This window comes from Astyanax mexicanus, chromosome 25, assembly GCF_023375975.1.
Source record: "Astyanax mexicanus isolate ESR-SI-001 chromosome 25, AstMex3_surface, whole genome shotgun sequence".
In the NCBI taxonomy this organism is placed as follows: Eukaryota; Metazoa; Chordata; class Actinopteri; order Characiformes; family Acestrorhamphidae; genus Astyanax; species Astyanax mexicanus.
In genome coordinates this window covers 1870186-1897966 of record NC_064432.1, presented here as the reverse complement: position 1 = coordinate 1897966, position 27781 = coordinate 1870186, and the positions used below count along the sequence as shown (strand labels likewise).

The 27781-nt window shown below is 36.0% G+C and overlaps 1 protein-coding gene and 1 long non-coding RNA gene across 2 annotated transcripts in view; one reads left to right on the top strand and one right to left on the bottom strand.

The window, feature by feature from the left end:
- Window positions 1-24621, bottom strand: part of LOC125787717 (uncharacterized) — an 80292-nt gene extending 55671 nt beyond the window's left edge. Inside the window, exon 1 of the long non-coding RNA XR_007429495.1 lies at window positions 24564-24621. This is a non-coding gene — a long non-coding RNA (uncharacterized LOC125787717). The remainder of the gene's footprint in view (window positions 1-24563) is intronic.
- Window positions 15851-27744, top strand: bdh2 (3-hydroxybutyrate dehydrogenase, type 2). Its single transcript, XM_007235683.4, has 10 exons — window positions 15851-15917; window positions 17377-17464; window positions 19670-19748; window positions 20916-21012; window positions 22976-23084; window positions 24449-24509; window positions 25708-25821; window positions 25976-26034; window positions 26197-26289; window positions 27295-27744. The coding sequence occupies exons 2-10, from the start codon at window positions 17393-17395 to the stop codon at window positions 27346-27348; spliced, it is 738 nt and encodes a 245-aa protein (XP_007235745.2). The 5' UTR covers window positions 15851-15917; window positions 17377-17392; the 3' UTR covers window positions 27349-27744.
- Window positions 27745-27781: the final 37 nt, after the last annotated feature.

The window sequence follows — 27781 nt, the reverse complement described above, 5'->3', positions numbered from 1 at the left end:
AAGCCTATCTGTTGCCGTGCGTACTGTGCTGAAGACTCGCTGAACTCGTGCCTTGCGCGTGACCGCGCGGGGTCACGTGACAGAGGAAGAAAGAGGTCGGGTGAGTGCGAGCTGATTTCAGGGCATTCTGTTTTCACTCGTTTTTAATCGCTCAGGTTTTCAAAAGATCATTTCAAACCGGCCTCAGTAAAATCTTAGTAATAATTATTATTAAAAAAATTAACAAAAGGGCACTTTGGTTGATAAAGGGCAGAGTTGGTGGTGTTTTAGCACCACCTGATGTCTTTGTCTGCACGCCCCTGATTACAGATACACTACCTTACGCCTCTCTGGTTTTTGTTGGGGTGCAAACTAATTACTAACTAATAAAAACAAGCATTATCAACTGAGTGTCTATAATATCAATTTACAGATAGATAAAGTGAGATCAAATGTAATTATGTTTCGACTTATCGTACAATATAAAAACTTAACCTCAATAGGAGGAGCTACAGTATGTCTGGAAGTCTGGAACTATTAGAGAACATAGTGGATAGTGACACGAGATCAGTGGCAACAGCATCACTTCCTGTTACTGCAATAATATATAGTCTATACCTTATAGAATTATATAAGTATAGTGTATAGTGCAATTGAAACAGCACCACTGTTTTACAACAGTGGTAAAAAAAAAAAAAGAGTTGGTCTTAGACATATGTTTAATATATTACGATTTAGAATGAAAAATTTAAGAATGAGAGAAATTGTAAACTGAACCCTGAACCACTGTTGTTTCTTTAAAATAAATGCAAAACAAGCAAGATGGGTCAATTCTAAAACCCCAAAACAATCAAGACATCAAGTTTTTTAATCTCAAAGTTTACATACCCTCAAAAGCTAATTCTAGCAAATTGGGTGAAGCACTGCATTTACACATTTATAGTTTCACTGCCTTTCAACAATTTAACAAGGCGAGTATTTTATTTGTTAATGAGTGAATGTCTTTTGTGAAAGTATTTTCACCCACTAAAATGCTGTGGTTTTATCACCACTGCCCGGTGCGAGACCCACTGTTCAGATTGTTGTTTTCAGATGTTCCTCAGTTAGTTTTGTGTTACAGGAAGCTGCAGGAATCCCATCATCAGTGTCACTGCTCATTACACTAGCCTCATTAGCCTGCTCTCAGTGTATTACAGCCACTGCAGTGTTTATTAATGAAGTGAGAATGGGGGTCTTTTAATGGGCTTGTTCCTGAATTCCTGGGCTTGTTTCTGATAAAGTGGCCAGTGAGTGGAAAGTACAAGGTGGTTCCTGTTTCTAATACAGTAATCTGAGGTTTTGTTCTGTGCTGATGTGATGCTGTACGTTTCATGGGCAGCAGTAATAGGTAGGGTGGAAACGAAGGTGTTTGATGGAAGTTGTGTGTGTGTGTGTGTGTGTGTGTGTGTGTGTGCAGTTTTTTGCAGTTCTGCAGAAAAATGAATCTGAGGTATGCTCTGTTCAGAACTAATATTACATATCTTATGTTTATACAGTCTGTAATTAAACTAAATGTAAAGTAAATGTAAGAAAAGCTGATTCTACATTATGCAGAAATGTATGGGAAAAAATGGTGGAATGTCATTTTAACAAAATGAGCCACAGCTTATTCCACTTTAGCTTTCTATACCAGCATTCCCACTTCCACAAATAACCCACTAACAGACACATCCAGCAGGGCGCTTTCAGACCCTCTTCAATGACATTACATAACGCTTCATTGACTACATTAATTTCCTCCTTATCTTACGAGCAGCGATTTCTGTTAGAACCCTAATCTTTTCAGGGCCGTCGCCTGAACGAAACCACTTTTCTCTCGGAGAATATGGGAGATATGAGATAGGAGGAGAGTGGGAGTAACAACCTGAAACAGAAGCATGTCTGTCTGTGAGCTGTGAGTGCGTCATATCCCAGAAGTTTTCCGCAAAAATGACGCTCATCCATCAATCAACCTGCAGTTTTAGCTTCATAACTCTTTTTGGAAGGCTTTACACTACATTCTCAGTGTTGGGCACGTTACTTTGAAAAAGTAATTATTTATAGTTAAAAGTAACTGAGTTACTAACGGAGTTACTCCAATATAAAAGTAACTAGTTACCAGTACAGGTAACTATCGTGTTACTTTTGTTATTCGCCAGTAAAATAAATAAATAAATAAAATAAAATAAATTATGTATGTACTATTATTTTTAGAAAAATAACAAACGAAAATAAACCCAAAATGTTGACAAAAATGTAATCTAACGAATTTCAAAAAAAAAAAAAAAACGAAATTCTCCACACAACCAAAGAAAATTACTAAAACTTGTAATACTGAAAAAAAAAAAAAAAACGCATCTGGGGATGAAATTAAACAAACCAACCCACACTCAAAGAAAAAATGTATATATAAACAAAACAAAAGAATGGACAACAACAACAATCTAATGACCGTTAAAATGGTATTAATATACTAGTTAGATTACTCCCAACACTGTACATTCTAAACAAGTTAAAAAAAAAAGGTTGAGTCAATTACCCCTCCCCCACTCACAAGGACTCATCCCTAACTCCACAACTCATCCCAGCAGTACGGTTGGGGTTAAATACCTCAGGTTCATGTGTGACTGAGAATAGTCCAATAGCTGCTCTGGTGGTCCTGACCATTAAAGAACAGGGTGAAGGGAGGATAATAAATTACGCAGAAAAGCAGATACAGGACTACAGTCTGTAATTATTGACCAATAAGTGCTCCTATATGATCACTGGAGCTGAGAATATGAATAATGTCATAGTCATAAGTCAAAGTCATAAGACTCTATTTTAGTGTTTTATAGGCATGTTGTCAACTATGAAGCTTGATTTAGGACGTGTAGGACGTGTCTTTGCTATCGTAACAATGGGAAAAGTACACCTTGCACAGCTCGGAACACCTAAAAAGCGAGGAACTAACTTTTTGAATTAATTATGGGTGTGTGTTATGTTTGGGCATACATTCCCTTAAAAACGCAGCTGCACTCGGACTTTGGCGGACTGCTATTTTAATGGCGCAGTGCTTCTGCGCTACTCAGCAGAGGAAACTGACCAACATACAGCAGCTTCATGTTTATCTGCCTAGTTAAATGCATTTATTAGAAGGGGGGTGTCCACAAATATTTGGCTCGGATTGTGGTCATAAACATGCATTTATGTAGTTTATTAGTTTATTTAAGCCCAGTCTGTGTGTTTTCAGTGTTTCACCTGACCCCTGTCTACTATAAAGCTGTGTGTATACAGTGATACGGGCTCTAACATGGTCCGGCAGCAGCCGGCTCCGTCTTGAGTCACCGCTCCGGTGAGTAATGCCGCGGTGATTCAGAGAAAAGCAGAGAAGCTGTTTTTTTTCCATTACATTCTCCAGAGAGCATTCTGTGGGGTATCACAGATATTAGATCACCACTGATAAGCTCACGATTAAGCGCAGAGCTCGAATTGATAGCGCTTCCTGTCTGATAGTTAATAATCAGTCTGTTCTTCATGCTCAAGTAGGTTCTGAAGGCAGAGCTAACAAACCTTGATGTCATCAAACTTTTCTTTCCTGTTGACTTTCGGTAGTAGCTGCAGTTTTAGGCAACGGAGTGTTGTGACATTTATATGACAACTATATGCAGATTAAATGTGATATTAGGAGCTCAGAGCTGATATTATTTGGGTGGTGGGTGAAACTCTGCACCAGAGACAACTCTAGGATCAGAGGTTTAGGGGTGCTGCCTCTTAGAAAAACATGTAAATAGAATAAAAGCGAGTTCCCAGGTTCTTAAAATAATTCTAGAAGTGCGGAGCTCTTGTTTACTGCTATTCCTTCACTCTGCGCTCCAACTCATTGGTTTAATTAAACCAATTAAACCAGAAGGATTGGGTTTTTATATCGTGATTTTTTGTCTATCTACTATCCAAACTGAATGTGTTACTTCATAGTATTTAAATCTTCAATATTAATCTACATTGTAGTAAAAAAATACAAATAAACAACAAATGCTAATGAGAATGTGTGGCCAAAATGAAATTTTGACTGGTACTGTATAATTAAGCATATAACCCAAAAATATGGTTAGAAAAAGGGAGGTTTAAGCTGATCATGCAGAGAAAAAGTCATACTGTACATAAGCACCGTCTTCTTTTAGCTAAAACGTATTTTAAAACGACATATTTTGATTAATCTAAGTTCAGTTTTCCATCCCGTTACATTTTAAAATGAGCCTTAGCCCAGAAAAGACAACATTTTACATTCATTTACATTTTACACAGCGTTTTTGGATATTTTTTTTGAGAAACTACTATGTACAGGTGCAGGTCTGTTCATTTTATTTTAAACATTTTTCCACAGCTGTATTCTTCACTATGTGCTCTAATTTAAATATCTCCAAACCCTGCTCTAGGCAACAAACACATCATTTATTTTCACCTTATTTTCTCAACTAGCTTCTCTCACTCCAGTTTAAACATCGGCGAGTGGCTGATTGTCAGCCTGCAGAACTAACCTACTACATAAAAAAAGAAGTGCATGTTCATCTTGTGGCAGAGCGGAGAGAAAGTGGATCATACCATTTGCATTAAAAATTCTGTTTAATGATATGCTTTTCAAAACTGTATGATTTTAACTTATCAGACACACACTTCTATTAAAAAAAGTGCTGAAACACATTTTAGGAGTGCTTGAGCCCCTCTGAAAAAGGACTGGCTGCACCCATGCTCAGAGACACTGGCATGGTGGTAGTGTGTGAGTGTAGGGTGTTAGTATTTGTTGTTCTGGTATGAGTAAATCAACACACAGCAGTGCTGCTGGAGTTTTTAACAGTGTTGGGCACGTTACTTTGAAAAAGTAATTAGTTATAGTTACTAGTTACTTCTCCAAAAAAGTAACTAGTTACTTACTGAGTTACTCCACTACAAAAGTAACTAGTTACTTACTGAGTTACTCCACTACAAAAGTAACTAGTTACCAGTAAAAGTAACTATTGCATTACTTTTGTAAAAAAAAAAAAAAGTTGATTAAGCGGCTAAATTAACGTGCAGTAACAGCATGTGTGAAATGGTAACGGTGTTATAGTTACAGTCACACCGGGCGTTTTGCATGGTGCCAGTATGTGCATTTGCACATAAGTGTCAGCAATGAGTACATGCAGCATGAAGCATTCATTAGGAACAGTCTCCACAAACATTAGGAAACACAGCACAGCAGTACCCTCACTATAGGCAAAAAGGCAAGTTGATTTTAACTCTTTTTCAGGGTTTATATTCTGTAGCTCCACACTCTTTGGAGTTAAATCAACACTTTCAAAATAGTTAAACATTTAACACCTTAATGCCAGAGTTCCTTTTTAACTCACATTTGTATTTCTTTAACTTCCTAAATTGTTACACTAACACTATTATTCAGGACAGGTTAGTGTGTAATTCTCCATTGTATTTCTTAGTGCTTTACCCTTAACACTTTATCACAATTTACTGTACAAAGGACGGTAACTTGCTCTTATAGCCTACAATATATTGGCTAGATAAACAACCATTAAACAAAATATAACACAATACCCAATGGAAGGTAGCCATGGTGGGCAAGATTTCACACTGATGGTAAGTTAGGATCTGGGGGACACACCCATTATGCAAATAACGTGTTTAACTGGGCGGAGTTTAATTAAATCTCTGTAGAGTTGGCCAGTATTTATTGGGTTTAGTGGGATTAACACTGAAATATTCAACTCTGACAAATAACTCCAACACTGAACACCATGTTTTTGCTGTGTACTATAAATCCATATCCAGCATATCCACCAATTTTTATGAATAAGTTTTATACAGAAAATCTCTTTTGATGGGATTTTTCTCTTTAAATCCGAACTTTTTTGTTGTTTTGTGAGAGTTCTCTGACCTCGAGTCACAAAAGTGGAAAATTGGCCCCGGTTGTGCCCAGAGTCTGATTTATATGCTAATCTCTGTCACGATGTTAAAGGACAAAACCGTGTCAGGAACGGTCATTTTGTCTACCCGCCGCTAATAATCCTGTGTGGTGACCCGCCACATTCATTCCAGAGGGAATGTCAGGTTCAGGAATGCATAAGCCATATGGTCAAACTCTTTCATGCTAATTTCTTCTGATTTATGTATCAACACTCGGTCTGTTCAGCCATGTAAATGGCAGTGTGTATAATATAAAATAAAATATATACATCAGAGATAAAAGTTGGGAAGGACTTTTTTCATGTACTCAATGATATTTATCAAATTGAAAAGCTCTGGAATATAATCAGAGGAAGATGGATGATCACAATCCATCAAACCACCAAACTGAACTGCTTGAATTTTTGCACCAGGAGTAAAGCAGCATAAAGTTATCCAAAAGCAGTGTGTAAGACTGGTGGAGGAGGAGAACATGATGCCAAGATGCATGAAAAAAAACTGTGAATAAAAACCACCAGGGTTATTCCACCAAATATTGATTATTTCTGAACTCTTAAAACTTTATGAATATGAACTTGTTTTCTTTGCATTATTTGAGGTCTGAATTTGAGCTCTGCATTTTTTTTTTTTGTTATTTCAGACATTTCTCATTTTAATAGACTATTAAAAAGTTTGATTCGTCAAGCTCAGGTATCAAAGCAGTTTTTTAAATTAGATTATGCAATATATTTGGTAACTTACAGTAACAGGGTTGTGAGTAACAGGGTTGCAAATCTAGGCTAAGTTGTGGTTTACCCCAGGAACAGATGCTAACTGTAAAATTTAGCTATGTATACAAGATCAAGCACAATCATGGTTATATAAGTATATAAAGTAAATTTTGACTCTACTCATTATTAGTCTTACAATATGAGTAACAGGGTTGAGTTCACTGAGAGACACACACAACTTCGACAAACATATTTGGAAAAAAAACTTGTTAAAAAAATTGTTAGAGCACTTACTCTTGGTCTTGCCATGTGGGCAGAAAATGTCCTTGTGATGTCACTTCCTTTGTGCCAGTAGACAGTAATATTTTTAACTCTTTCTCTGCAGGTAAAATTCCTTATGGTAACAGGGTTGAGCGCATGTTGTGGGACACAACTTAACAGCATAAAAACTGTGACATGCAAAACAATGTAGACCAAAGAAGTTGTTTTCATAAGTAAAGGAGATGCAGATCAACAATATACAAGAGGAAGTCATTTATTTAGAGCTTATTTTAATTGTTAAATTTGCCAAAGGAGTTGGTCACCCAATGTGTGGGACAAGAGAAAACGGCCATTTTTTGAGGTGGTCCAAAGGTATTCGGTCTTTTGAATAATATCTAAGGAGCTTATTTTTCCAACAAATTTTACAGTTTGTCTTAAAACAAGTAAATTTTTCACAAAAAATAGTCATTTAGATATTTTGGATACGTACATTTGAAATTTAAGTGGTGGGACAGGAAATGTACCAAAATCCTGGAATGTCCCAAATACCATCAACAAATGTTCTGAAAACGTGCGACATACTAATGTTATTATAAGCTAGACCAATATGAACTGAAATGTATTTTATTTATGTATTATTATATTATTTATTAGTTCATTTTTGTCAATAAGTGTATAGACAATTTGCATACTCAAAAACAAATGAATAATGCAGTGGCGTTGTTATCGCGTGTAGTAACACAGTTTGAAGTGAAAGCAACTCATTCAGCTCCATTTTTTACACCTTGCAGCTCCCTGACGAACCACTAACCCATTGACACGCACTCTCACACACACAGCGATTATATATACTCTCTCTCTCTCTCTCTCACTCTCTCTCGCTCTCTCTTTCTCTCTCTTGAGAAAGCAGCAGGCAATCTTAGCTGCAATCATCCGAGTCCTCTTGGCTGCTTTAACACACTCCTCCAGCACTCCTGGAAGTCAGACCTGACTACCTTCTGCCCCTCAAATGAGCTTTTTTCTCCACTAGACTCAATGTTTACAGGGTTTTTTTAAGGACTACCGGACAAGTTCTGATTATGAAGGCCGACACTGCAGCTGATTTGAGTTGTGGCAGCATGTTAACAGCCTCTTTATTCACTCCATTTACTCATTTCCATCCCAGTCTCTTCACAAGCAGAAGTGCTGATGTTGAAGCACTGTGGCTAAGCTAGCAAAAGCTAACCCTGCCGACTTGCTACAGCCTTTTTTTAGCTAGCTAACAACACACTATGCAGACTGGACTTACTTTTTTAAGAGGACTCTTAAAACGCTCATCACTATTTATTGCTAAAACTTGGAATAATTACAACCGAGATTGGAGAATTGTTCTTGTTACAGCAGATAGATATCCCAGCCTGCGAAAACTTTTAATTTTTTTTTATTAAAATGATATAAATTTGCACTAAATTCAAACTAAGTATACTAGTCGTATGTTATTTTCGCCACTATTTAATATAATTAAGTATATTTGTTTGAGCTGTCCGAATGAACCTTAAAAATCTATTAAAAATGTGAATAAAATATAGATTTAACATCACATTTATTTTGAGAATTCATACTTAAATTATATTAAATAGTGGCAAAAAAATTAAAACATACGAATAGTATACTTAGTATGAATTTAGTGCAAATTTATAGCATTTTAATTACAAATAAGTAGTAATTAAGTACAAATTATTGGTTCCAAAATAACATAGCTTAAGTATATGTCTTTTTTACAAGGGAAATCTGAGCAGAAAGTAAATCTCTGTACTTTTCAGAATTCATCCCTATATTCCTTTCTTCTGTCACATGTTCAATAAACACCCTATACCACCACCACCATGTTTTACAGAGGATGTGGAGAGCTTTGTATTGAGCCGTTTCATGTCTCCTCCATACTTTCTTCTTCCCATCATTCTGGATGATCTTAGTTTCATGTGTCCAAAGAATGCTGTTCCAGAACTGATATGGCTTCTTTAGATGTTTTTTGGCAATGTCTAATCTAGTCTTTCTATCAGTGATTTAAATCCTCTGTATTTGTTCTCATATTACCTGTTTGATGATGGATTATCTATGGAATAACCCAACAACCCATAAAATAGCTTTATTTACAATTATTTGTCCAATTACTTTTCAGCATCTGAAATGAGGAGGCTTTTTTAAAAATGGTTGTACCAGAACTCAAACCAGTTCTGATCCCATGTCACCATGTCCTTCTCCAGGAACAACCAGTGTTCCTACATCAGAGTCTCTTACAGTCTCTGAAAAGATGATTTCTGACAAGAAACAACGTCTGGATGGACAGATTTCTGGACTTTTTGTGACTTCTGCCCAACAGGAGTCTTCCCATCACTCCCCTTTAGGAGAACATCACAAACAATAAACTACGCCCTAAAATACACATCCTGTACAGATGCTCTCCTTTAAACAAGCCAGATTATACTGTATTATTACTCAAAACTACATATGGAACATATTAAAACATATTAAAAGTAATTAATATAAAGCTTAAAATCTAACATAATCAATCCACCCTTAATATCCTTCTGAGACCCGGACTTTTGCTTGGTGTGCATATTTTATTTAGGACTACTAGGACCTAACAAGTATACAAACTAAACTGTGATTTTGCAAAAAAACATTTTAGCTTCCTACAATAAGTAAATAACTAGTTTTTTTAGTTAAACATAAAAGTTAACCTGAATTTTTACAGTGTTTCTATCTGGACTGGCTGTAGAAACTTTTGAGTGGGATTCCTGCAATCTGGTTTTCAATCAATTGAGTGTAATGTTGTCATGTGACCACTAGATGATACAGTCAGTGTCTCAATATGAGGCCAAAGTCTCAACGTTTCAAGAAATTAAGTATCATGGGGGAAAGAAGCAGAAATGTAATGTCCACATATGAGGACACAGGGTCTCAAGAGGATATGACTAAAATATCTGTATATGACTGAGTTGCAGAGTGGCAGTGATTCAGTAAATATCACCTATTAGCCTCTAATGCTTCTAATCCCTGAGACGTTGATTATTAGAGATCGGTGGATGGTTTTAATAGTACTTGCTTTATTGATCTACAACCAGTGCAGTCTCTCGCTGAAAGCAGCCCTTCCTCTCTGCGGTTTACCTTCACGCCAGCTCTTATTCTCAGGACACGGTGAGCCAGATTAAATAAAATATTGACTCTCAGACTGATCAGAAAATTGAAGGGCTCTGAAGAGCTGCAGGTTTGAAATGACGCTGAACTTTTGCCTCTGGCTGAATTATAAATGAGGGCATGTCAGGATAGGTAAGACTGATCATCAGCCAGCCTGTAAACTAAAAAACTCTCAAGCAGAAACAGTAAGAAACAATGTGCAGGCAGCAGTCTTAAAAATAGAGATGGACAGTTTATTGGAAACATTATTCTTGTACCTACACTCAGTGGCCACGTTATTGGAAACTCATATTAGTGTATAAAATTTCAGTTTCAGTACATATAGCATCTCACAGGTCATCTTTGTGGAGAGCGACAATTCTATTTCTCACATCCTCAGAGAGTTCTTTCCCATGAGGTGCCATGTTAAATACACAAAATTTGACAGGTCTTCTCCTCATTTCCACCTGATACTCTAACGAGAAACACTAACATGAGTTACATGACACAAGTAGTGGACAATTTGCTAATTTGGTGCCATTTAATTGAATGCATTTTCCATTTTGTTGTCAGCAGTTTAGACGTTAATGGTTGTGGGTTGACTACTGTACATTGTATCAGAGGAAATATGCCAGGTATGTCCCAAATACAATTTTTAAATAAATTCAGTAGTCCAATATAGGAATTTACTGTTCATACTGAAAGCAACATAAAAGCAGGTTTTTCTTTAGTTAAAAAACTTGATTTAGTTAAACTTGATTCTAATCATTAAATATATGGATTGTTTTCCTGGATTCTGAACTGTATGATTCATAAGTTTATATTATTGCTTGCTGCTGTCTTGCTGTGATCTTTGATTTTGTCATATATAATATTCCCAGGTTGACGTCAGACCCGGGCCTTAACCTTCCCAGGCCACACTGTGGAAATGTCAGCAATCGATCATGGCTGGAGACTGTAGACTCTCTGCTCTCAGAGTCAAATATCGATGGACTGCATTCATCCCTCTTGCATCCGCCGGGCGCTCTCTTATCTTCCTTCCTTCCTTTCGTTTTGTGCTTTTCTTGCTGGTGTGATTCAGGTCAGCACGCTTTTTCCTCAAGTTCAACATTTCAACATCTAATCTCATTGTTTTCAATGATTTACGGTCATCCTGGCCTGGAGTCGCTTTGCTTCGGTTAGGAACAAATGTTCCAGCAGTCACAGTTTGGCTCCATTGTGTCAAAACGAGAAAAAAAAAAACAAGAGTAGAAAAACACACTGACAGCTTTTCACGCTGACGTGTGGACTGCTACGCCAGCGATAAAGACGGCATTAAAATGTAGTGTTATCTGCAGCCTGGCACGCTCCTCTCAGCTCGTCACTCCGGCCCGGATGGCTTTGTAAACCCAGTGTGACGATTGATTTACGAGAACATGCGATAATTAAGCCAGCATACGGGCACTCTATTGATCGCGCTGTGATGTAACGGTAAAATGCCAGTCTGTTCTGCCTGTTAATGAATGGGGGAGTGTTTGCCCATTATTAATAAGAACAAAAATCTTAGGACACACACTAAGAAAAGTAAGTACAGATTTGTACAGATTAAAAGAGTATAAAGCTTGTCGCTGGAGCTGTACCTTAAATTGAGGTACAAAAAAGTACCGTTCAGTGAAAGACTTTTTTTGTACCCATGGTTTTTGTGCCAGTAAAGATTATAAAGATTATAAACATTATCATCAACTAAATATAGCTCAAAAACTTGATAATCCAAAATTGTCTGGCTTTCAAATAAAAAAAATGTGCAATTAAAATATATATAGTTTATTAGTACAGTGATACAGAATACTGAAGTACCATTTAGCTGCAGGTTAAATAAATAAATAAATAAATAAATAAATAAATTTGGCAGTGTTGATTTAACACTGCCAAATTTCCTGTGTACAAATTTGTACTTATTGCTGATAGGAAAGACTTTGTACTTCAGAGGGAACAAATCTGACCCTGTAAAGACCAATATTGTACCTTTGAGGCTACAATTATGAAGAGTGTACCTTTGAGTACAAAAAAGTACTCATATCATACCTCTGTTTTTTTTTTAAAGTGCACCTTACATTACACCTACTGGAGCTTTGCTTTTTTTAGCTTCCCATTCTAAACCAAACCATGGACATTAGTTTGGAGTCAGTCCCCCTTTTTGCAGCTCTAAAAGGAGGTGCCCAGCACATTAATAGGTTACCTACATGTCTTAAAGGGGCTGTAAAGTATTCCATAAATCCGTGACCTGACAAACATATTTGGACGCTTACACATTTTACATTTTACAGGTCCATTTGCTTTTATGGTATACCATTCTATACCATAGGCTTTAGTTTGAAGTTGGTCCCCCTTCTGCAGCCCTAATGGGAGGTACAGTTCAGTTTTTAATATTTTGTTATTAAATATTGTAGCAGTAACAGTTTGTAAGAGTTTTAGCATATTTTGTGGAGTCATGAAGAGGTATATTATAGGATCTATGTAGTTTGTATTAATTCTAACAGTAATGTAGCTTTGAAAGTAGTAAAAAAAATGTGGGCTAAACATATGAAGAATTACTGTAGTAATTGTATTTAATAATTTATGCATATTCACGCATTTATCATTTTTTAAGCAGTTTTTACACTATTGAACTCTTATTTTGAATCTTTTCTCCTTTTTTATAATGCTGCCAGTCTTGCTTTTGTGAGCCCCCCCACTGAGTAACAAATGCATCCATTTATGTGTTTGAACCAAAGAAATGAGTTTTATGAAAAGCCAGTCTGTGATGTTTGGACAGAAGGAACTTAAAGAAGGGTTTGGAAGAGAAAGGAATAAAAAAAAAACGTTGTTTACTTTTCCTTTCATTTAATCAATAAGCCATTAAAAGTTTGTCCTCCAGGCCTGAAAGGACGTCCAGTGGGATTTGCCTCCACACAGCATGTATGTCATTAAAACACTGTGAATTCAGGGCTTCACATGCACAGATAATGAGGTAATGGGATTTCGTTTGACGGCAGAGTATTTTGTGTGGGAGCTTTGTGTGTTGAGCTGAATCCGTTCATGGATTCATTCATGTTGTGAATGTTTTCAATCAGGTCTGAATTCTGCGGAGTGGTGGACATTGATTGGTCTGCTGTCGCTAAGTGGTGACCTCTCCCATTAGCATTTTCTGAATTAGAGGTCACCAATCCAATCGATAAAGGGCTGGAGTGGCTGCAGGCTTTCGTCACAGTCAAGCTGGAGAACACCTGATTCCACAGTGCATTCCATTAATAACTGGACATTTCAACACAATTCGTGTTATTTTTGTATTCCAGCGAAAGTTAAACTAAACATCAGCTTTAGTAAACATCTACACCAGGGGTGTCCAAACTACAGCCCGCGGGCCATTTGCAGCCCATTTCCGAGGTAATAGAATAAAATAGAGAAATAGAATGAAAGATTGCCCGCTGTTAAGCAGGTTTTTATAGTGTGAGATTCAAAGTTTGAGCGCTAGGTGTCAGAAACGGGCCAAAGAGTCTAAAAGTGGAGAGAGTGCTCAGTTCTAGCACAGAAAAACGGGCCAAAGAGTCTAAAAGCGGACAGGGTGCGCAGTTCTAGCGCAGAAAAACGGGCCAAAGAGTCTAAAAGTTGCTGTAATTAAGGAGTTTAATATGAAGAGACATCATAAAATGAAACATCAATTTGAAAAATCTTAGTTTACACAACACTGTCAAAGATAGATAAAGATAGTAAGTCAAGTAAAATGCTGTGTAAATGAAAGTAATCAGGAAAATGTATTATTTAAAGTGGTATATTTCATTATTATACACCTGTGGCTCATTGAAAATCATTGAAATATCTGTTTTTTCATTTGAGTGAATAGCAATGTATATACCAATATACTGTAGTGTATCTTTACCATATTGTGCTATACAGATTTGTTTTTATATTGATTGTCTGTCTGTTACACAGTCTTTCTAATGACATACTCCATCTGAATGATCAATTTTCCAATGAAAATGTCAACAAAGGTTCATTACATTTACAGTCCAGCTCCATATCTGCATATAATAATTACCAACCCATTTATCAACCAGCCCTCTGCATCAATAATTTCAATTTGTAAATACAAACTGATCTTGAAAACAAGAAAAACATGGATTTTGTGGCAGTGACGTGCTCTCACACGGCCTGTATGACTAAGAGGAAGTCATATTCGTCAAACCAGCAATTAAATTCAAGTGCTTTCTGCTGTGAACATAATGCTGGCTCTGGAGCAGAAGGAGGCCACGCAAAATGTCCATTTAGAGAACGCACGGCCATTTATAAACAGAGTAAATGTCAACCTAGTATTTTTAGTCCTCTAATTGGCCTTCCAGAATGAGAATTGTTAAATAATGATATATACAGATTCTGTATTTAACTTAAACCAGCAGGCAGTTGTTGGACCTAGCTTTTCAATTATATCTGCCCTGCAAGTACCATTATTACCACTGCTTTTTTACACATAGTGCTGTATGCAGGAATATTTAAAAAAACTTCATGACAATTTTAGTTTAAATATTGAAAATAAAGCATTAAAACACTAATTTGTGGCCCAAACAGCCTCTCTCTATCTCAATCTCTAATATCCCCTTTTCAGTTTGAGCTTACTAAAGGGGTTTGTCTTAGCTGATGCTGAAAACTCACAACGACATACGACGCAAATTATCTTTACAGTGCTTTCTTCATCTTCAGACATCACTTACTTACCAACTACACACTGCAAACATAGCAATTAAAATAATAAATAAAACATATGTCATCCAAACTACGAGGAAAATAAACCAAAATATATTTTATTTCAGTGACCTGGAATTCAGGCTTTCAGTTAACAGCTGTGCTGAACTCATCAAGAGTTAATTACTTGAATTTCTTGTCTCTTAATAAAGTGTCTGAGAGCATCAGTTAAAGTAAAGTAGTGAAGAGGTAGAGTTACAGGTATACAGTGAATAGTGAATATTTGAGTAATGTTGAGAAAAAAATACTTATAGAGATAGATAAATTGCATTTTGTCGTTCTACTGAGAGGAGAGAAATGTAATTGCTCTTTTAAATCATATATGTTAATTTGAAACCTGAAAACAGATGGCACTAATTTGAGACACCTTAAAGAATGTTTAAAAAGGAAAATATACAGTTTAATATATGATAAATGTATGATTTAATATGCAATTAATGTAATGTAGTCTTCAGATAGTCTGCCATTGAAGTGACTTTTATTTTGACAGATGTCTTATAGGTTTGCTACAGTTCTACAGATAACAATCAACATGTCTGTGTGATACATATTGTGACTAATTTAATATTTTAAATATTTTACTTTAAAATAAGATTTTTTTGCGACAATATTATATAAATAAATGAATAAAGAAAAAATATTTTAATGAATTTAAATAAAATTAAAATTTGATTTAATTAACTAAATGTTTCAGTTAACTGTTTAAATGTGAAAGATATGGATGTTTGTTATTATAATAGGAAAGAACTAAAATAAAATAACTTAACTCAAATTAAAAAAATCCTTATTTTTCACATTTTAACTATTTTGTGTATTAATTTCTCATTTTAAATGTGTATTCATCATTTTAAATATTTTAGATGTATACGTTGTCAAAAAAATGCATAATTGGAGAAACCTCAGAGAATATTCTAAGAAGAAAAATATCTGATTTAATATAAATAATATATATATGTATATATAAATAAAAAAAGTAATGAAGTATTTAGAAAGTCTGGAGTGACTTTTATTTTGACAGCTCTCTGGTTTACCTAGCGTTGTGTGGTCACATGATCTGAGGGAGAGTTGAGCTGCTGTTGCTGCTGCTGTCAGGTAGGAATATTAATAAGTACAGTGTTAATAGTAACAGTGTGAGTGTGAATAATCTACTATTACTGTTATAAACAGGTTATAATCGGTTATGTATCAGGCTGAGAGGTGCACAGGGGTTTCTGCTGTTTCTGCACTGAGAACTCTCAGTACATACAGAACTAACAAACACCAACCAACTCACCAAACTGGTTTAAACAGCTCTGAGATCAGCTCTGCACCACAGTTACAAAATGTTAAATAGCCTACAGCATATGTTTTAATAATATACACACTTCTGGCCAGTTTCCTGGACATTGATTAACCATTTAGTTCATTTTACTAGTAAATCTCTATTTAAAATGCTGTGTAGTCCAAGACTAGACTTATTTCCTGTCTGGCAAACCACTGCCACTGTATCTTCCAATCACTTTGCACAAAACGCATAAAAATGTTTTTGTTATATGTAGTTCTTATTGCATTATAATGCCAAAAAATTTCCTCTCTCAAGTCCAGTTTTAAAAACTTCAGTTTCTGAATCAGTTTCTCTGATTTTACTATTTATAGGTTTATGTTTTAGTAAGATGAACGTTGTTGTTTTATTCTATAAACTACAGACAACATTTCTCCCAAATTACAAATAAAAATATAGAGTTAATAAAGAGTTTTCAGACCTCAAATAATGCAAAGAAAAAAACAAGTTCATATTCATAAAGAGTTTTAAGAGTTTAGAGATAAATATTTGGAATAACCCACAGTTTTTTTTTCATGCATCTTGGCATCATGTTCTCCTCCACCAGTCTTACACACTGCTTTTGGATAACTTTATGCTGCTTTACTCCTGGTGCAAAAAAGATTCAAGCAGTTCAGTTCAGTTTGGTGGTTTGATGGTTTGTGATCATCCATCTTCCTCTTGATTATATTCCAGAGGTTTTTAATTTGATAATATCAAAACATCATTATTAAGTGGTCTCTTATTTTCCCCCCAGAGCTATATATCCACATTTTGTAGTTCTATAATGACAGACTGTATTATCTGTTTCTTTATTATTCTCCTTTCACCCTGTTCCTGCTCAGGACCCTAGATGGTAGACCACCACACAGCAGCTGTTATTTAATTTGGGTTATAATAAAGACAGCACTCTCAGCACTGCAGTGACTTTATGGTATGGAGGTGGTGTATAAGGTGTTAGTGTGTGTTGAGCTGGTGGTACAGTGAGTGGATCAGATCTCAGTGTCTGTGCTGCATGTACTGCACTACTGAGAATAATCCGCCACCAACATCCTGCATCTGTAGTAATTATTGAGTAACATTTATGATTATGATTCTTATAGCATGTTTATAGAATGCCAGTTGTTAATACGTAAATATGCTGGATTATTGATGTAGTATCACAATGTAGAAGAATGACTGTTAGGTATTAGTATGAGCCACGTCTCCACCCACCCATTGTGTCCCCCTGTCTCTGTGCTCTCTCTACAGACCCCCAGTGAGAATCATGGGCAGATTGGACGGCAAAGTGATCGTCTTGTCTGCAGCTGCCCAAGGAATCGGGAGAGCGGCTGCTATAGTAACCGTTTCCTTTATTCCCAGCACAGCACACACATCACAGGAACTGTTCACTACAGCACAGCCCAGAACACTAACTCTGCGCTCTATTGAACCCCGTTCCACTCTGTTCCCTCACACTCTCACACGCTTACGTGAAGGGAATTGCAATCATAACGTAATAGTTTCAAAAAAAAAAAACACCTCCCTTAGTTCTCCCTTAATGTATAATCAAAAATAGATAAAAAGAAAGATAAAAACTAGATTTAAAAAATTGTCAATTGCTGTCATGCAAAAATATGTAAAATTTAAACTCATCAAAATGAAATTCCTAGTTATTTAAGAGCTTTCTATTAATCCATTCAGTATAAAATGAAAAATCTATGTAAAGATTTGCGAAAAAATGGATGATTAAATAATCTAAAAAATGTTTAATTGATTGACACCACTAAAGCTATGGACGATAACATTTCGCAGTTAAAGCCCTTAAAAATCCTCACACGCTTATATCAAGTGGGTTAAAGTGTTAATTAGTCTCTAACTAATGAGCCACTGTAGTTTCTGTTATTCTATAACTTCCTGTTATCTCACAAAATGGATCAAAGTTCAGCTCTGACTCTGACTCTGAGTCTTTATAATGGGTGCACGTTCCATATTACAATAAAAAAAAATGATCAAACTTTTTTTTGTAACAAATATATAACAAATATAAAATATATATATTTTTTAATACCTAATGAATATTTTACGTAAACAGAGACACATGCATAGTTAAAAAAAAAAAAAAAATTGATGATGAAAAATATCATATTGGTCAAAATGTACATGTGAAAATAGCTTAATGTACTAATGAAAAATGATAAAAAAAATAGTAGTTATTCTTCTTTTAAAGAAAAACACTGACGTGCCACATGTCATAGGACAGGAACTAGTATTGTGTCCCATTACTTTTGCCATGTCCAACGGAAACTAAATAAAGCTTCACTTTCCTGCAGGATATGCATATAGAGTCTCCTACATTGAAGATTGATGTGATATTTGTTTGCTTGTTTGAATTGCTTGTCTGTTCGCATGGACAGTTCTAGCCATCGATCACCATCTCTATCAATCCGTTGGTGTTGATTGCACTGGACCACTTGAGCTGGTCTACAGTAGTCACTCAGATTCCATTACGACTGGTTAAATAATAAAAATGACAGAAAGAGCTTACCATTCCCTCAGGCAGAATAAAAAAAGAGAAAAGGAAAATAGAAAATAGAAAAATGCAAAACCTTCCTACTGTAGTTTACAGAGTTTTTCCCTTTATCCTAAATTATTTTGGCTCAACCTAAACAATTAATAACCCTCAAAAAAGATAGATTAATGTTATATTTAAATAAAGAAGTGATTACCCTCTTGAGACCCTGTGTCCTCATATGTGGACATTACATTTCTGCTTCTTCCCCCCATGATACTTAATTTCTTGAAACGTTGAGACTTTGGCCTCATATTGAGACACTGACTGTATCATCTAGTGGTCACATGACAACATTACACTCAATTGATTGAAAACCAGATTGCAGGAATCCCACTCAAAAGTTTCTACAGCCAGTCCAGATAGAAACACTGTACAAATTCAGGTTAACTTTTATGTTTAACTAAAAAAACTAGTTATTTACTTATTGTAGGAAGCTAAAATGTTTTTTTTGCAAAATCACAGTTTAGTTTGTATACTTGTTAGGTCCTAGTAGTCCTAAATAAAATATGCACACCAAGCAAAAGTCCGGGTCTCAGAAGGATATAGTATTTATTAGGTAGAGTTTATTAGGTAAAACATGATGCCAAGATGCATGAAAAACTGTTTTTTTCTATGTCTTTCCATGGTAAGATGGTGAAACCTGTTGGGAGATGAAAGGGAAATAATGCTTTCCTGATGGGAAGCCGTTGCGTCAAAGCTAATGCGCAATAGCTTTTCTCCTCAGTTTGTAATATACACTGGAAGCTCAAATAGATTAAGTTGTCAATTTAATAGGAAAAGAGAAAAATTGCTTCTTTTCATGAGAAGAATAGCTTAGTGTTCATAAATGCCTTACAGGTGTTCCTTTTGTCTCGTAAATATGAAACACAAGCACAAAGAAATATGAATATAAATACATACAGCATATTCTCTGTACTCTGTTGATGTATCTGTTGATTTGTGACTAATTTTAAAGTATTAAAAAACAATGTTTTGTTGTTTTTTTTTCAGGCTTTTGCTAAGGAAGGAGCTCAGGTCACAGCTACTGACATCAATGCAGAGAAGCTGAAAGAGCTGGACGGCACTCCAGGTATAGAGCAGTGCTGCCATCTACTGCTACCAATCAGTGCAACATCCTTAAAATAAAACTTAAAATATAAATAAGAAAGAAAGAAGAGGCTGGTTCTTCTTCAGTATAGTTCAGTATAGGGCTGGGCTGTATAGTTATACACATTTTCATGACACACAGTATTAATGATCATGTGTTCACACACAGACACAATGCATTAATAGTGGCAGATTCTTAAAAAAAAAAAAAACTACAGTTCTACAGTTATATAAATACAGGGATTTTTTTATTGTTAAACTGTGCTGCACTTTATCTGATTAAACAACACTAATTATACTTTATGTAATAAAATTATGTGATTCAGTTGGTAAGTGTGTTTTTTTAAGCACTGATAGAATCCATGATGCTCAGATATCCATATTATTTATTACAATAACAGATATATATATATATTACGATATGATGAAGTCATTTTAATGATGTTAAGTAAATATTTATTATGACATGTATCCTACATTTTTGTACATTTTCTCCTGTTTTATACACAGAAAACTGTAATCATTACTCTCTTTATTACCTAGAATTAAATTAAAATGAAAATTGTTTTTAACTGTGCCTTTTTCTGTTAAGCTCCCAATACAAAAATACAATTTTAAAGATGTTTTTTTTGCAGCTATTTTTGGTGGTCATTTCTGGTTCTTGTCAATTTGGTTCTGACAGTTTTTTTTTTTTTTTTTCATTTTATTTTATTTTTTAAGAATTGGCAATAGTAATTCTCCAGAACTGGTTTGATCTTTTTTTTTTTTACATTAAATTACATTGAAAGCTACTAATTTTACACTGTAAAATTTAAGATAAGCTTCTATCTGTGACACTGATCTCTGTGATTCCACCTGTGTGATCTTACAGTTAATTTAATCCAGTTGTACACTCTATATGTACACTGTATATAATCATAGTGTAATCACTGTGTGCACTGGCCTTTCCCATTACATGAAGCTGTTTCAGGCCAGTGATCCACTTCTTACATTAGTTTTCAGTGTGTGCCCTTTTCTCATCCCCACTAATCCTGTTAATTCCCTGTGATGGAGCTCCTTTTCTGTGGCCTTCTGAGTCCAGAACTGCTTTTCACCACTGACTGCATTTCCTTTTCTTTTGTATTTTGTACTTTTGTTTTATTTTCTACAGGAATCAAGACCAGAGTCCTGGATGTGACCAATAAGGAGCAGGTGGAGGCGCTGGCTAAGGAGTTTGAGCGAGTGGATGTGCTGTTTAACGTGGCAGGGTATGCTTAAGCTCCATATACTGTACAAAAGTCCATAAAGCACTTTTTTAAACATTAATGTAAGGTAAATTATTTCAAAATCACTAAACCACTAAACTAAAGCAGATTTGGGTTGTGACTTTTTAGCTGCTGGGTTAAAGATCATTTCCATAGTGGTTTCCACCAATAGTGGTAAGATAAAATCATATTTTACACATATTTTATGTCTAATACACAGCTCTAGCATATAGTGTATATATATATATATACGTATATATAAAGTATAACTTGTGTTGTTTATTTAATAACAATAGCAGACTATTTGGGTATCACACAGATTGCTTTAGGTGCTCCAAAATATCCATGAACATCAAAAAAGCGAATAAAATATCTGCTGGGCTGATCGAAACATCAGTGTTTGTAGGGCCAGACCCAGCTATGCATTAAGACTACAGATCTTACATCATTTCCTTTGTGCTACATTTTAACCTTCCCCAGAAAGCATTCAAAATGTAGAGATTTCCTTATGTACACAATAAGAAAAGTAAGTACAGATTTGTACTTAAAAGAGTATAAAGCTTGTCTCTGGGGCTGTAGCTTATATTGATCCGCCATGTTTTTTTATGCCAGTATAGATTATATAGATTATAAACATTATCATGAATTTAATATGTGTCAAGAACTTAATGATGCAAAATTGTCTGGCTTTCAAATAAAAAAAAATGTGCAAATAAAATATATATTGTTTATTAGTACAGTGATACAGAATACAGAATGTACTAATACTTTTAGCTGCAGGTTAAATGGTACAAATCTGTACTTATTGCTGTTAGGAATGACTTTGTACTTCAGAGGGAACAAATCTGACCCTGTAAAGACCAGTATTGTACCTTTGAGGCTACAATTATGAAGAGTGTACCTTTGAGTAGAAAAAAGTACTCATATCATACCTCTGTTTTTTAGAGTGTAACACTTTTCTAAGTGAAAAATGACAGAAAGAAATACGTACAGTTTACTTACAGTGAACTTAGTGTTTTACAGTTTACTGTAAATTTACTTACAGTGACCATCAGTGTGAACAAGTTCGATATTTGACCCCATAGTACTGTCAATGGTATTTATTTTGACTATATGGATGCTCTGTTATGTTAAACGTTCACAGAGCAGAAGGTGGGGATCTTAGTCCCCCGTGTCTATGATTGGTCAGAAGAATTAGTTTGGCCCAGAGACTGTAAAAAAAAAGATGGACGCCGTGTCGCCGTTCCCATTCATTCAGTGAAAATGAAGCCAAAATCTTCCTCCATGTTGGCGATCCTGAAACCCGAGTCTGTAGAGCGCAGTAGAGACCAGAGGAGGGAGAAAGACTGTGGAGAGAACGGCTACTCATTTAAATAACCCCGCCCCTGAGGGCTGCCTCGAGGTCACAGGCTGCAGAGCGGGGCGGAGTGGAGCTGACGGTCTGTTATTGGTCCCGCCCATAACCAGCCCTTTTACAATAACCACACCTTTTAGAATAGAGCTGAATAACTTTTTAAAAAACGAATTCTGTGGGGATATAAAAATTTAACAATATAAGCAGAGGTTACACTAAAGCTGCTGCATTTAAATAATGGAGGTAGAATTACAGTATATTAGAGAAAAGAAAACGTGATTGAAAGTTGTTCTGTTTTGCCTGTTTTGAAAGCTATGGGGATGGGTGGGGTTACACAGATTTATAGCTTTCTGCAACCGAACAGCAGGGGGCGCTAGATCCTGTGGTGGATTCACTTTTGAGAGACGATGCTCTGTCCAGCTCTACACAGTCTATGGTTTGGCCAATCGGTGTACAATTACGCTTCACTGTGGCAATGCATGGTAGTTATTAGCCTGGTAGCTCCAGTGCTAAAATAAGCAAATAAAAAAGCAAACATCAGATCCCAAACAGGGAAAGTTGTGCATTAAATTTGAACCATCCTGTTCCTATTTCCAACCTATGTGTCTCTAGGTTCGTCCATCACGGCTCGATCCTGGACTGCGAAGAGAAGGACTGGGACTTCACCATGAACCTGAACGTCCGCAGCATGTACCTGATGATCAGGGCCTTCCTGCCCAAGGTGACCCTCCTCCTGTCCTCCTCCTCCTGCCTGGATTAGCTCCGAGCAGATGTCCCGCTGTGTTTATCTCAGCGGACGATTCTGACTCATTCAGACGGACTGTGGGCTTTTTGTTCTCTTTTCTGCTCAGTGGGATTAGGAGTCCGACAGAGAGGTCAGCCCCTAATCCCTCTTACTAACTGGAAAACATAAACACTGACAGACTTCCAGCTCCTGCTGACCCTCCCTCGTTACTGGAGTAGACCAGGCAGCTAATAATCCAGTGTTATTCTTTTCTATGCTGAATTTTTTTTCTTTTCACCATTGATACCCTCACTGAGCGTGCGAGCATCCTCCTCACGTCTGCACACTCTGATTGCTCCTCGCTGTTTTGTCTACAGTTATAACGTCTAACAGTACCCCACGTTGTGTTTATGTGTAAGCAGAAAGTGGTGTGTGGCTTGTTTACACTGCTGTTGAAATTTGGCTTTGAAACCAAACAAAAGTGAACTTGATGCTCTCTACTTAAAGTTAAACACCATCATCATCATCATTATCAACCACCTGGGATACCTGATTTAGTAGCAGCTGCCTAAAAAAAAACACCAAAGGAACACAACACTTTACACAACAGCAACAGCAAACCTAGCAGCCCATAGAAACTACCTGTGATATACCATAGCAACCACCTAGCAAGACCATTGCAACATTGCAATATAACAAATACGTTGCAAAACACCATAGCCACCACTTTAGCAGCAAACCCTTAGCAGCTAAATATTAACTACCTAGCAATCTCATAGACCTGGTATGCCTTAGCAACCACCTAGCAAATCTAATCACCTAGCCACCACTTAATAGTAACTACCATAGCAACCACATACAGTAGTAACTACAAAGCAATTCCACTGAAACAACCAGGTGTTGCATGAAAATAGGGAATCACTTAAGTTAATTTATCACTAATAAATTAACGTATGTTAATGTATGTATTTGTAATTACACATAAAACGTTGGTATTTTGATTTTTATTACTATTATGCTATAAATACGTTTAATCATAATCTATATTTTGTATTGCGCTAATGTCAACAGGTTCATTGCAGACAAATACACTGACTGTGTTGTCTTTACAGTGGTGGTGAATGGAACGAGGGGTCACAATGTTGACAAAACAAATATAGTTATTATATTTACTATCCAGAACCATCACGGAATCTACACGTCTTCTGACAAAACACGTGTCCTGTCACACATCAGTCTCTGTACAGTGTTTTTAGCAGTTTTGTGCAGTACCTTTTATCGAGGGCTCTTATAGACTTTTTTTTAGAATTTTTTTATCTTATTTTTCTTTACATAATGTACCCTTTGCGTTTTCCACACAGATGCTGGCCAACAAGTCTGGGAACATCATTAACATGTCATCTGTGGCATCTAGCATTAAAGGTAGGCTATATAGAGAAATACTAATTTACTATATTGCCAATAGTATTCACTCACCCATCCAAATCACTGTATTCAGGTTTCAATCACTTCCATGACCACAGTTATACAGCTCTGGAAAAAAAAACAAGATATCACTTAAAAATGATGAGTTTCTTTGATTTTACTCAATTAAAAACCTTATATTATATTTGGGTGTTTGCAACAGCCATTTCAGTTTGATATATCTAATAACTGATGGACACAGTAATATTTCAGGATTGAAATGAGGTTTATTGTACAGAAAATGTGCAATATGCATTAAACCAAAATTTGACCGGTGCAAAAGTATGGGCACGCTTATCATTTTATTGATTTGAATACTCCTAACTACTTTTTACTGACTTACTGAAGTACAAAATTGGTTTGGTAACCTCATTGAGCTTTGAGCTTCATAGCCAGGTGTATCCAATCATGAGAAAAGGTATTTAAGGTGGCCAATTGCAAGTTGTTCTCCTATTTGAATCTCCTCTGAAGAGTGGCATCATGGGCTCATCAAAACAACTCTCAAATGATCTAAAAACAAAGATTGTTCAACATAGTTGTTCAGGGGAAGGATACAAAAAGTTGTCTCAGAGATTTAACCTGTCAGTTTCCACTGTGAGGAACATAGTAAGGAAATGGAAGAGCACAGGGACAGTTCTTGTTAAGCCCAGAAGTGGCAGGCCAAGAAAAATATCAGAAAGGCAGAGAAGAAGAATGGTGAGAACAGTCAAGGACAATCCACAGACCACCTCCAAAGAGCTGCAGCATCATCTTGCTGCAGATGGTGTCACTGTGCATCGCTCAACAATACAGCGCACTTTACACAAGGAGAAGCTGTATGAAAGAGTGATGCGAAAGAAGTCATTTCTGCAAGCACGCCACAAACAGAGTCGCCTGAGGTGTGCAAAGCAAAAGCACAGCTCAGGCGACTCTGTTTGTGGCGTGCTTTCTTTAAGAAGATGAGAATGTTCACATTCTCTGGAGAAAGAGCTGCTCTTTGAGCTACAGTGTGCTGCACTATTTGCGTAGCTTAGAGGGAGGGATCGTCGATCCTCTTTTTGACTTTGAGGCTCGTGACCATGACATAATTTCGATCTATTCCGATAAAATATCGAAATCATGACACCCTTAATATTTGTGTATTTGTGATTCATTCTGCCCTAATTGTTTTGTGCAGGTGTTGTGAACAGATGTGTTTACAGCACATCTAAAGCTGCCGTGATTGGACTAACCAAGTCCGTGGCTTCAGATTTCCTCGAGCAAGGGATTCGCTGCAACTGCATCTGCCCTGGTAGATATTTTTATTGACATTTTGACTCTATAAACTCCCTTAGTCACTTATTTAACTACTCCACATGTTACTCAGTCACTAAACTATACAATACAATATTGCTGCGGACTTGGTAGGAAGGTACAGATGCAGTTTTTTCTCATTTTCTCTGTAGGGACTGTAGATACACCATCATTGAGGGACAGAATCCAGGCCAGACCTGACCCAGAGCAGGTACTGTTGTTTGTTCAGGTTGATTTGATCACTGAATGTTTTGTTTATAGTGTTCGTGGTGACCTTTCTATGTATCGCATTATATAAGCTAGTATTTACTCGTAACTTGTAAGCAAAGTCAACTTTCTGCTTCATTATACGCCCATTATTCTCTATTCTAAGGCGTTTAAGGACTTCATGGCCAGGCAGAGGACTGGCAGGTTGTGCACTGCAGAGGAAGTGGCTCACCTGTGTGTTTACCTGGCCTCAGATGAGGTAAAGCATCGGTTTTTAATCTCATTCTCCCGCAAGGCCTCTGAGTGATAAACAGAGCGACCACTATGCTAAAACTTGGGGATCGCAAACCCCCAAGAGGGTCCTGACATTATTCTTTGTGGGGTCGCAAGAGTGATGTACTCTAGGTGCTTGTCAGAGTGCAGTTCAATGAGTCAAACGATAATAAACCACTAAACTAGAAACCATAACCCCAATCTTTACTGAACTGAGCTTTTATTTCACTAAACATCACTTTTATATAAGAATATGTGACCAAGATTGGAACCCAATGCTGCAACACACATGTCTTTGTCACCAGCACCTTTTTTTTAGGGAAAAATGTACCACTTTAAAATAAGACTACCTTTATAAAGGGTTTATAAATGGTTTACAATGACCATTTATTTATAGCTACTAATTAGGTTGTAAATGCCTTAAAAATCATTAATCATCAGTTATAACACATACATAGAAAGGGCAACAATTACCTGTTGTTTGCCAAATAGTGAACCCACAGCCATCTATATCGTTGCCCTTTCTACGTATGTGTTATAACTGATTATTAATTATTTTTAAGGCATTTACAACCTAATTAGTAACCATTAATAAATGGTAATTGTAAACCATTTATAAACCCTTTATAAAGGTAGTCTTTTTTTTAAGTGGTACCGGGAGAAATATTAGACAAAGCGAAAATTTGTATTTCACTGTTGGTTTGACATCACAAGGTCACATTTTGAGAAAGTCTAATAGATTTATTAATTATTTATGGTCTGATTGTTTAAGATGATGGGGTTGCAAAAATATTTTTAACCCTAAAATATTACAGGAGGTTGCACTGTAAAAAAGTTTAAGAACCCTGTTCTAAACAATACTAAAAAAATAAAAGTAAAATCCAATGTATTATCATTTATACATTTATCATTTATATATTAATTGTAATTGCAGTCGTGCCTATATGATTATCTTCCCGCACTAAATTGAATGAATGTACTCTTTTTGCAGTCTGCCTTTGTGACTGGAACGGAGCAGGTCATCGATGGAGGATGGAGCCTGTGAACATTTAGCACACCTAATGATACTACATCCATTGACCTCATTAATTTTGTTTTATTACACTGATTTAGACACGTCAAAAATGTGCCTTGTTGCCAGTTATTGAATCACTGTACAAATCATCTGTAAAAAAAAGTTTAAGACTATCACTCATTCTCTTTAGTCTGTTTAGGAAAAATTAGGAGTTATGAAAGAGTATGGATGCTGATTTTGACATTTTTAACTAATGCTGTCTTAAATAGTACTGTTTGTGAAACTAAATATGCTGTTTCCTAAAAAGGTAAAAATGGTAAAATGATAATGAATTATGAAGGGGTAATAATGCTGATTTCAGTGGTTATCTTTGTGGATCGAGTTAGTTTTGTGAAAAGGGATGCCTAATAAACATTTACAAATGGCCTTGCATTGCATGCCAATTAATAATTATTAGTAGCAA

Bases quoted from the DNA above. Each gene is read 5' to 3' on its own strand.
- bdh2 (XM_007235683.4), top strand. From the start codon at position 17,393: ATGGGCAGATTGGACGGCAAAGTGATCGTCTTGTCTGCAGCTGCCCAA. The intron at 19,749-20,915 runs GTATAGAGCAGT...TATTTTCTACAG, and splicing joins AGAGCTGGACGGCACTCCAG to GAATCAAGACCAGAGTCCTG. The intron at 26,035-26,196 runs GTACTGTTGTTT...CTCTATTCTAAG, and splicing joins CCAGACCTGACCCAGAGCAG to GCGTTTAAGGACTTCATGGC.